Consider the following 12,422-nt stretch of genomic DNA (forward strand, 5'->3'; position numbering starts at 1 on the left):
AGTAAATTCTCAATGTATGTGCACTGGAGGATTCAAGTTTCCACATCACGCTTGTGAGTTACATACTGGACCAGGATCAGCTTCCAAAAAAGATGTGATGTCATAAATCAAGCATGTGGGGTACGCCACTTTAACTAAGATTGTCAATGAGTGCAGAGAAACTTTCCACCTTGGGCGGAGGAATGTGAAAACAAACATACATCATTGGTGAAGCTTTAACATCCTACGAAAGGAAGAAAGAAAAAGAAAGAACAACTAATTTTTGAGTGGAGGGGGACTTACAGGCAAAAATATCTTTACATGACAGCAGTCAATGCATCAAGTTTCAATTAGATTTTATTACATAACTAAAAATACCCTCTGTATCATAGATCATCTATATATTGAGACCCTATGGTCATTAAATGAGTAAATAATAACATATAGTCTAGGTCAAAACAGCAGAAAACTGCAACATAGTTTGACATTTTTTAAATTATCATCCTCAATCTGCTGCTGTAACATTTCAAGTCTACATAAGTACAGGAATTTTCACGGCACACTTGAACGCAACACGTTTATAGATGACCACAAGTGTTACGAAGAGGCTAAATCAGGGGTGTCAAGCATGATTGAACCCCTTGGTGGGCTACCACTGGCCCACCAAGGGGTTCAATCAGGTCCACAAGTATGAAAATTACAGAAACGTAAGTTCCAATTTTTCTGCTGCTTTGGAGGTTTTTTCCACAATACAATAGTAAAATTATTATAGTAAAATTATAATATATATACATATTATATATTATTTGTAGGTTATTATGCAATGGTTTTATTGGTCCGGCCCACCTGAAATGAAATTGGGCTGTATGTGGCCCTTGAATTGAAATGAGTTTGACACCCCTGGGCTAAATTGAGAAGCCAAATGGAAAAACTCAGCAAATAGATTACCTAATATGTTAACAGGAGAAGGAAATGCAAATTCAAATGGGAAACTGAGTTGCCCTTTTGTCTTTTTAAATTGTAATGGTGGTGCTCATGGGAAATGTAGTCTTCACCAATTTAACACCAATATTACTTTTGAACATAATGTTAATATTTTTTAACTATATGTTTTACTACTATTGTTTTTGTTGATTTTGTACTTACTTATTATTTATTGTTCTTTATATTTTTTTTTATCATTACTCTTTATATTTTTATTAACCACTTTCTTGCTGCAATAATGTAAATTTTCCCACCGTTGGACTAATAAAGGAATATCTTACCTTATCTTTTACGTTAATTTTATGTTGATTACCATTTTGTCCACGGGGGGCCGCCAAATCAACACAAAAGGAAAGTTCCTTGTATGCAGTTTAAAATATCAATTAATGAATCCATCATCATTTATTTATGGATTAATTAGGCGAATTCATTTTAAAACCAGTTAATTAATTCCTGGTTTTATTGTACAATTGGTTATTAATTCATGCAATTCTCTATTATTATTAATACTATTTGTGTGACACTTCTGGTCCTCCATATGATCAATTAGCTATTAATTAATTAAATGTTTTATTACAATTTTGTGACACATCTGGTCCTCCATACTCTCAATTAGTTATTAGTTAATGAAATGCTTAATTATTATTATTTTTTGACACTGCTGGTCCTCCATACTCTCAATTAGTTATTAGTTAATGAAATGCTTTATTATTAATATTATTATTATTTTGTGACATTTCTGTTCCACCACACTCTCAATTAGTTATTAATTAATGAAATGCTTTTTTTAAATGATTATTTTGTGATATTTCTGGTCCTCCGCATACTCCATTAGTTATTAATTAATGAAATGCTTTATTATTATTATTATTATTATTATTATTATTATTATTATTATTATTATTATTATTATTATTATTATTATTATTATTATTATTATTATTATGTGACACTGCTGGTCCTCCATACACTTTCACCCAGTGACGGCTCATAGGTTGGTTGAGCCGGTGTGTGGTGTAATTCTTTCAGCCATCGGTGGCGCTGTTTCGTCCACTAAAAGAAAAAAAAACTGAATTTCTACTGGAAGAAAGCAGCACACATACACACACACACACACACACACACACAGCGAGAGAGAGACGCAGCATATAGCCCTACAACAGAGTGGAGGTGGAGTCTCAAAGGTGGGGAGGGAAGAAGAAAGGGGAGAGAGAGAGAGAGAGGAGGAAAACGGGGAAAGGCAGATACAACAGAAACTGGGGGGGAAGGACGGCGGATGAATTACGCTTTTAAAAAAAGTTGCATTACAACCAATTTGAGAGTTGCGGCGAAGAGGAATAAAACAAGATGATAACGCCCTACTTCCTAGAGAATTTCTGGGTAAGGTTGTGTGCTTTTTTTTTTATATATTCACCGGTGCTATTCCCTTTATTATTCTCTTTGCTTGTGCTCCCTCCCTGCCATGTTCATGTCAGGCTGCAACCACGTATTATACACTTTATTGAGCCAGTCGTCGGCTTTTACATGTGGCCGCCAGACTTGACTGGTCAGCAGCCCGGCCATCGCTTCATTTTCTTCGGCGATTATTATTTTGCCACCCCCGGGGGTTTGGGGCCTCTGTTACCGTGTAAACCCATCTAACTTGAAACCTTAAAAAAAAAGAACACACCCCTCGGCCTCCGCTAATTGGCTGATCCAGGCTCGCTTGGAATGTTTATGGTCAGTTCCATGAATGCGATTGGACGCCGCGGCTGTCAATCATGTTTCGCTTCGGACGTACGCGTCATTTTTCCTTCCGTACGTTACAAAGTTTCAGTGAGATGCCAGATGTTTTATTAGTAAGTTAGCGAACAGGTTTTTTTAAGGAACTACAAATACAGCCTGATACTGTGTTGAACATTTAAAGCTTATGGACAGGCCAGTGTTGTTGTGTGTGTAAGGCTAATTTCACAGGTTATAGTGTTATCTTTCCCCCTGCTTAAAGGTCACTTCACTCTCGACGTGGCTATGTTATAGCAAGTTTAGGAAACTACATTCATTACTGTTTGCAATTTGGTCTGCCTGACCTGTTTTTTGTGGTTTGTTGTTCTTTGCAAAGCACGTATAACCCTAAAGGAAGAGTTCACAATTATTCAAGTCTACTTAAAACAACAGTCAGATGCACAAATGAGCACTGAAATGTGTTTTTCTTGCGGTAATCATTCCTCTTGTACATACTGGCCATTAGATTCCTTCATAATTCACTTATAATATAAGTGACGGGGCCAAAATACACACAAGACTTTCTAATATGAAACTCTTTCAGTGTTACTTTTTGTTGCTATAGCTTACCTACTTTCACTGCAGCTCAAAAGAGGAACACAAAGAGGTAATTTGATGCTAAAAAGGCTGTAAATGTGGCACATATCCACTTGACATCACTCACTCAGACTGCTGAAGCCTCATATAAGCTTCAGATTAAGTTTCAGGTGTATTTTTGTGTATGTATGAACAGGAGGAATGACTACAGCGTTCACTGTTCATATGTGAACCAGACTAGAAAAACGGTGAACCTACCCTTTAACAACATCATTATTAAAAGTGAAAACAACCCAGGCTACAGCTTCATTAGGCCTATTGCTCCAAGCTAAAGTCATGTATTGCTTGTATTTTAATCACTGCGGCGTGACTCGGTCATGTTTGTTTTGGTTTTTAGTCATATATAGAGTCATATCTGAACTGTTGTAAATGTTAAGTTGTCTGTGGTTGTGGCATCATCTCCCTTTTGAGAATGAGGTGTTTCAGACAAAAGCCATAGGTACATACGATGGCAGATTATGAGAGATAAATGCTTTATTGATTTGCTGTACTGTTTTTCAATGATTACAGCTTCATAAAAAACATAAAAACTTCACTCAAATTGCATGTTGATAGAACATATATTCTACATACTGTATGACTGTTGTGCTGATATGTTGAAACATAAGTTCATACATATTTAGTTTGTGTATTTAACAACCAGTCCTTAAATAACCTCCATAAAGGCTGCAACTAACCAGTATTCTGATTATTGATGAATCTTATTATTTTCTGGATTAATTATTAGTTGTTTGGTCCATAAAATGTCAGAAAAATATCTACTATTTTTGCCCAAAGCCCACTTTTGATGTCTTCAAATGTCTCGTTTTGTCCACAGTCTACAACTTAAAGATAAAGACTAAAGAATAAAGAAACCCCAAAATATTCACATTTGAGAAGCTGGAATCAGATAATTTTGACTTAAAATGATTAATTGATCAAAATAGTTGGTCACTAGGATTAATTGAATAATTATCGCAGGTCTAGCTTCCATTCATATTGTATCCCTGTTTGCCCTGTGGTGGGAAAAGCCAACCGTAGATTTTTAGCCTCAGTTGACCTCAGTTCCAGGTGGTGAAGGCAGCTGGGAATCTGCTGCTGACAAAAGCCAATAAAAATGAACTTTGTTAAGCAAAAACTACCTTTAGGGAAGCGTCTGAAACGAAGCAGTTTGGAGGGTACAGTGCTGTCAACCTCTCAAAGACTTTTTCATTTATTTATTTATTTATTTATTTTTTATAAAGGGGACTTCATCATTAACTAAATGGAAAAGAGGGGGAGCCAAGGCACTCCTGATTCTTCAATCTACCCTTTGTGCCCCGCTGCGAGCCACAAGAGCATCCAGTGATGGCAAAGATCAGCTGTGTGTTTAACATGCAGGACACACACAAACACACACACACACACACACACACACACACACACACACACACACACACACACACACACACACACACACACACACACATGGCATTAGGGGATGCGTCCATTTTCCTTTTGACCTGACTACAAATCATCAACGCAAGCACACACACACACACACACATACACACACATTGGGATGTCTGATTTAAAACTGATTTATTTCACTTTTGCACAGCCTGCACAAGCAGACACACAAATAGATTTGTTCCATACCATTCTCTGTCACTTTAGTCTTTTTTAGAGATCTCTTCCTTGTATGTAATCTTAAAGTATCTGAATCAGACAGTATCTCCCCTCAGTTGAATAAACAAGTTCTTTAGGAATCAGGACAGACATGCTACTGCTGTGTTGCTTCTTCTTGTCAGAGTTGCAGCACTTGATTGGTCATCTCTTGCTGCAACATTTCCGCTCACTAGATTTATTTGCCCGTCTCTAATAGCTATTTCCCCTTTTTTTTTTGTTGCTATGGGTGAAATATGTATGGCTAGGTGCGTTTACTGTGGTCTGTAGTTGAACATTTTCATGATCGTTCCCACATGTGCTAAAAAGGTCTTAGGCAGTAGGTTAAAAAGGCAGCAGGTAGTCAACACAGTGCTTAAGTCATAGCCCATTTATGATGAACTTATGGCGTGTCATGGGAAAATAAGCAAACAGTGTAATAAGCAAACAGTGTTGATACAGCCAAGAGCCCCAGGACATGCCTCTTTTCTCCCCGCTGTCTGTGTTGTGTTGTGTGTGTGTGTGTGGTCTAATAGGTTCTCACACAGTTGCACTCCCAAAAGTGACAGACCGGCATATGAAGTGTCGCAATAACACAGCGAAGACTGAAAATGAGAAGAAGAAGAGACGGACAATAGTGACACATTTCCTCTCCGGCTGAGCCTTACACACACAAACACAAGCTACCGCATTGCTTCACATCTTTGTCTTTTTAGAGGAAGGTCTAGCTGTGTTTTGGCGAACGGGGAGCCATGAGAATGAGAAAGATTGACCTTTTTTTTGTGTATGTGTGTTTTGTTTTGGTTTTGTGTGTCGCTCCCCGAGGGCGAAAAGATTTTGGTCAACACTGACTTTCAGTTTAGCCTGAAACAAAAATCCTGCCTCATGGTGGTTGTTGTCTTTCGCTTTTTTCTGCTCGCGTTTCAGCTCTCATAAATTCCTACATGCAAACTAGGTTCAGAGAGAGAGAGAGGGGGTTATAATAGGGGCGTAAAGCTGTGACAAAAAAGCTAAGCTCTTCTGGGATTCATCCGGTGGCCGTGCACTTGATCTCACATCCCTAACCATGAGCAGCGGTCAAGCTCTTTGTGTTTATACCACAAACAAGGCCCGCCGTGTGTTGCTGTTGGTCTGATGAGTTGCGACAGCTCAGTGCACCGCTCCCAGACCTCCCTGGTCACATGACCGAGGGCAGACACTCTGATGTCATTCTTGCTGTCTGCCCGCTCTATGCTCAAGGCTCTGGGGGTCTACAGGCCACACCAGGCCACGCCAGCATTTTACAGCCCTGTCTGGAGAGAGGGGAGTCTTGTTTATTTGCCTGCAGTCACTCTCCTCTGCTTTCACTTTAACATTCATTCAGAACATGTAGCACTCTTTAAATCACCTGATACCCCCCCTTTTTTCATTTGCAAGTGGAAATTATATGACCATGACTTCCTAAAACACACTTCGCCTTCCTGTGATACATTTTGCACCGTGATGTAATGAATGCATATACTATATACACCACAGTCATCTCTGTTAGTTCTCCTATAAGAGGTCTGTTTTTGAGGTATTTTTCTTTTTTCCCCCTGTATAATCAGCATATATTTTCAGTACAAATTAGACAATAACACACCAGTGTTAATTACAGAATCATATTCAGTGTCCTTTCTATGCATATGCTGTGTTAGAGAGGGAAAGCATATGGGTCAGTGACAAATAAGGGTTGGCAAGTTCAAAAATATCTTAAAAAATGGTCTTAAAAGCAGCATCAGGTTTGTTAAAATGTACATTTTGTATTTTTGTTTGTTTTGTGTCATTTGAAATGACATATGCACCATTTTTTGAAATCAAAAGTAAGACTGGATGCTCCTGAAAATGTCAAATGGTGTAACCACAAAAGAATGATAAATATTAAATATGTTATCCACCTACAGTATAAGTGCACTTATACAAATAATTACTTCATTAAAAAAAAAGAAAAGAAGTGGTTCCTGATTGACATGATTCCCCAGATTAAATTTTATATTTAGAACAATTGTATTCCATTGCCTTTATTAAATATAAAAAGTTATAATCTTAAATCATGCCAAAGTAGTTGATATGGTGTTTTCTTGAGAATTTAGTGTTTTAGTTTTTATGGTTACACCACTTAGACAGAATGTGTGCAAGTTATTCATACGTTTATTTTCAAACTTCAACCCCTTTTAAATTTGACTAAACCACATGGACACAAAATAACATCATTGACCCATATATAGTAGGCTACTTGGAAATCAAACAAATACAAATGAATGAGTAAAACAGTGTAAGTGGCTCGAGGCTGAGTTCATTTCGGTGTTGTGGTTTGTCGTTTGAAGAGGACAGTGTGATACTGAGAGATAAGCAGGGCTCTTTCTGTGTCATGTGTTGCATTACCGCCTGTCAGGCAATAAAACGTTTGATTCCCTACACACAGGATATTGAAACTGCTATTGCTGTCTAAACTGAAAAGAGTGAATTCCTGTCCTCTTCTGCCTAGCAGATGTTACATGATAAACTGCAGCATTGTGGTTTGGTTTATCTGTCCTCTAAGGTGGTATTTCAGATTAGGGATGGATTCTAACAGTTACAGTTTTTTTTTCAATGTTGATTATACTCTGTAATAACGCTGATATTACATTAATATTATTGTTGTGTCTGAAAACAGTACAGTAATTATTTTAATAGAGGTTGTCTGTGTGTTTTCCAGCCATAGATAGAACAAAGCCACTTGATTATACCACATCCTGCTCATTAATGTCTCTTATTGACTTAGGAATCTGTGTGCTGATGAGAACAGTAAGGAATATAACAATATACAGTAATATCTTAATACAAGAGCGGATATTGTTCTGTGGGATTTTGGTTATGTGATATATCTTAAATGGGTTTTTTTTTTACTGAAAGGCAAAATTCAAAGCTTTAACATGCCAAATAGGCTTGTAACAGATAATTATTTTCATTTAGAACAGTGATTAGTCCATTAATCACTTACTTGATCGCCAGGAAATTCATCTGCAACTATTTTGATAATCAGTTAATCATTTCAGTATTTTTTTTTCTTTTTTCAAACGTTATCTGGTTCCAGCCTCTCCAACGTGGGAATTTCTCTGTTTTACATCACTGAACATTAAATATGTCTGGGGTTTTGACTGGTGGTTGTTCAAAGCAGGACAATTGAAGGCATCACTAAGGAGTCTGGGGAAAATGTGATTATTGTGAATTGTAAGGAACAATCTTCTAACATTTTACAGACCAGATGATTAATCAAGAAAATAATTGGCAAATTGATAAATGATTGAAAACAGCAGCCCTATTTTCATTATCGTAATCTGCCATTTATTTAGTCTATTAATGGTTTGATCCTTAAAATGTCAGAAATTAGTGGGGAAAAGCCAGTTTAACTTCCTGTAGACTGAGAAGACGGGTTGTACATTCTCACATTTGACTGAGAGGATTGAATGCTCGTTGTAGCTCTAATGCCAAACTTAAAGCAATATGGTGTAGTGTGTGTTTTGCACTTTAGCACTGTGTGTTCTTCTGGGCTAAAAGGCTGATAAACATTTAGATAATTCATTTTCTCATCATTTCTTTCATCTCTTTCTTTCTTTCTTTATGAGACTTTATCAGACACCATGTAACCCACTCATAGTTTAGATTAAATATTACATCCAGTTGTAGTCTTATGTTGTGGAATTATCAGAATTTAAAGGGTTAATTGTTTGCTTAATAATTAGTTGAGAGTTCCTTGAAACCTCAACATTTCTCAGTTAGCGTTCAAAGACCTGAGTCCTGGTATTTGTCTTTTTTTCTCCCCGGAAAAAACAGACCACTGTTAGTCTAAATACTGTATAACCTGGAGCTATAGTTTACTGCTGTTTTATTTTAAATTCTTCATTTAATAGCAGATGAAGTGACTGTTATTTCCGTCGAAGCTCCCCTTCTCTCTCCCTCCATCTGAGTGAAACCAGTCTACCCAGCAAAAGCTTTAGGGCACATTCAACCATGACGTAAGCCGTCTACTTGCGGGGCCCTTACCTTACATCTTTTTTTTCTTTTTGTCAGCCTAAAGCATACAAAGAAGCTGAGTCTCCTCTAGTCTGTGAGTCTTAGTGATATAGTGCAATATTTCACAGCCAGTATTGAAGGTTCATGTTGGAATCTGTGATAATATTTGCACAAAGAGAATATCGGACAGTTGACACCGTTCACTCTCATCCTTTTTTTTTTAATGAACTCTATCAGTCTTGTTGTTGGAAGCGGTCTGTAAGCTTTCAAACTGCGCTGTTGCACAAACAAACCGTGATTGACACGTGTGCTAACCCCTCAGCATGTTATTCTCCTTTGGGGTGGGGCGGAGCGCTAAAAAACCTCTCCATCTAAATCCAAGCATAATAAGTCCTTCTGAATTTCACAATGTGTGGTTGGAATATTAAACAGGCCTCACGACGGCTTTCATCAATGAGTCTCCAGACGAGGACATTGAGGAACTGTGCGGGACTCCGGTATCACCCCTCCCCTCCCTGCTGCTGCACCAGTAGATGTAAACTAGCTCATAGAATAATTAGAGATTTGTAGTTAAGTTTAAAGGAGAGTTTCACAGTTTATCAAGTCTCTCTTGTAACAATCGTCTGGTGCCCATATGAACACTGAAAGAGGTTGTAATCATTCCTCCTGCTAAAAAATTAAAGATACCTTACAAATGTGATTACAATGTAAGTGTATGGGGACAAAATACACAGTTCTTAGCTGTGCAAAAATGTATTCAAAGGTGTATCTGACAAATTTACAATCTTTTTACTATAAAAGTCCTTGTTTGTGTTTCCCCAGGCGTCATGAACAGAAAAAATAGTTACTAAAGAGGGCATTTAGTACAAAAAAAACACCAACTTTGAAACATATTCACTTGATTTGACTAATTTGGACAGTTGATGCCTCATATTAGCTTCAGGTTACACAGCAGGAGGACTGTGGATTTTTCCCTCCATCAATTACATTGTAAGTGTATTATGAAGGGTTCTTTTAATGGTCAGTATGAGGGTCAATGATGTGATGCTACTTCTTTTGTTTCCATGTGCTTTAGTCAAATTTAAAAGGGTTAAAAATTGAAAATAAAATGCATTTATAACTTGCACACATTCTTTTTGTGGACCCAGCATACAATTTCTGCTTTTAATCCATTTTGGGAGAATATATTAGAGGATTATGGCAAAAATGTCTAAGTGGTGTAACCATAAAAACTTGAACCAAATAATTACACTTACACTGCACACATTAAAAAAAATATTGCAAACGTCATTTCAAATTACATAAAACCTACTAAAATACAAAATGTACATAACCTGATTCATGATTTTAAGACAGCTTTCAAAAGATATTTTTTGATTGCTCATCTTGCCAGCCCTTATCACTGACCCATGAACAATAGGAAATATTAAAGCAATATTCATGCAGACACCAGAATATAGATTTAAGACAGACTTGAAAACTGGTGAACTTATCCTTTAAATGTCAGACATGTCTTTTGTCTTTTTTTCTTTTTTTTTTAAGGTGAAGATTTTATATTCTTGGCTACTGCTTTCTAAGTTTTAGTTTTTTTCTAGAATCAATTCCATTATTGTAACCTGGTGAAATGTCAAAAACGCCCAGAACTTTTTCCTGTGTTTGTTTATATTTTTCTCATGTATTCATTGATATCACATTCCACGTGAGCGCAGTTGTTGAACAGAATGGACTTTCTTCCTGTTGCTGTTCTGCTCAGTTTGAGCTTGGGTGTGTTTTCACTCACTTTTGTCACTTCCCTGTTTTGTGGAACGATTGGCCAATTGTCAGTTTGTCTCTCACTTTTGTTTTTCTTACTGCGTTGGCAGTTTGAGTATAAGTATTATGTAAGCTTAACGTAATGGCCCGTGTCTCACCTTCCCATCTTGATATCTGAAGCTGTCGTTCAGCAGATTGTGTGTCACACTGTTTGATGCAGGGTAACTGCTACACGTGTACCTTTTATATTTATCTTATTGCGACAGGAAACACGTCTCAGCAGTCTGTTCATTGGAGTAAAATGTACGGCAGTGAGCTGCAGCGTAGAGAGGGATGCTTTCATTTCAGTGTCTCTGTTTGTTCTGTAAATATAGTCCTATTGAATCTACCTCTGAGCTTCATTTTCACACAAACCCTCTGACCTTTCATCTTTGTCAAAGGGGAGAAAAACAAGGCTAAACCGATGTGTTTTAAAGCTGCACACTACTTGCACAGCTGCACTGATGTTGTAGCCTGTTTTACCAAACTGCTGAGTGTGGATCTCTCCAGGAACCAGGAAATATCTGTTTGATGGTTGGGTTGAAGTGAAAAGAAGAAAAAAGGTTGACGTGCAGAATCAGACAAGAATGTGGAAGTAATGCGGTGTGAACAGTGGTTTTGCTTACCATACTCACTTCCGCTTACATTTTCATGAAATAATGACAGTTTCCTAAAGGTTACATATCATGCTTTCTGTTATTTTTATACTGTTATGATGTTGGATACCTATGTTAAACATGGTCAAAGCTCCAAAACCTGAGGTAAATGTATGTTAAAAGATTCCTTGCGAGCTTCAACCTGTGCTGATCGATTTGTTTTGTAAAGTTACCTCTGCTTCCTTCTAGTGATGACTTCACAATAACATGTAGCCTTTGTTGATAAGGTTGTTCCACAGGTTTTTTGCGTTGTCCCCTCCTATATTTCAAAATAGATTTAGGCTCAAACATGTACTGCTCCATTAGAAGTGAGAGACGTTTTTATTGTGAGTAGAGAACATGAAAAAGAAGTGAAATCCTACTACTATTGTGTGTTCATGTAGCCTCCCAAGATGCCAAATGTCTGCTAATTTGTAGCTCCCAGAAACTAACCAAACAGGACAGAGTGGGCGCTTTAGTTACGGAGCCTTATGGTGCATTTTAAGTTGTACTCGGAAGTCGGAATTTCCGAGTTCCTGGTCGCACTCCACCAGCCCCGACCTCAAAATCCAAGATGGTAGATCCATGCATCAACAGTGCGAAAGTTGTATTAATATTCTGATTATTAGCAGTTTTGCCTTATGTGTGTCATTAAATCAGTTAAAACAGCACTGTCCGACTTCTATCTGCGGACATGTTGCTACGTGTGTTTGTATGAGTAAAATACAGCGAAATGGGTTTTTATCAACTGGTATTGCTACCAGTGGCCTACACATGCCTACTACTGTGTGGCCAAGTGCTTGCTCATGTGGGAATGTTGGGTCTCTTTAAATTAAATTAAAGAGTACGGTCTAGACCTGCTTTATGTGTAAAGTGCCTTGAGATGACTTTTGTTGTGATTTGGCACTAAATAAATAAAGATTGATTGATTGATTGATTGATTCCCAGCTCCAACTTGCAACTTCTGAGTAAAATGGGACGCAGCATTAAGGAGACAGGAGCTAAAACGGCCTGTTCAGACAGAGGTTGAACTGAGGA

The 12,422-nt window shown here is 37.5% G+C and overlaps 1 protein-coding gene across 3 annotated transcripts in view; it reads left to right on the forward strand.

Annotated features, from left to right (window-relative positions):
• Nucleotides 1–2,205: 2,205 nt before the first annotated feature.
• fcho2 (FCH and mu domain containing endocytic adaptor 2) overlaps nt 2,206–12,422 on the forward strand; it is a 47,886-nt gene continuing 37,669 nt past the window's right edge. For 2 of the 3 annotated variants that reach the window (XM_062434229.1, XM_062434231.1), the window contains exon 1: nt 2,206–2,343. In XM_062434229.1, the coding sequence (XP_062290213.1) occupies nt 2,311–2,343 (33 nt within the window). In that variant the 5' untranslated portion in view covers nt 2,206–2,310. Of the gene's footprint in view, nt 2,349–12,422 lie in introns of all 3 variants that reach the window. The other variant, XM_062434232.1, reaches the window with a different exon arrangement.

Source organism: Scomber scombrus, chromosome 15, assembly GCF_963691925.1.
Source record: "Scomber scombrus chromosome 15, fScoSco1.1, whole genome shotgun sequence".
Lineage (NCBI taxonomy): Eukaryota > Metazoa > Chordata > Actinopteri > Scombriformes > Scombridae > Scomber > Scomber scombrus.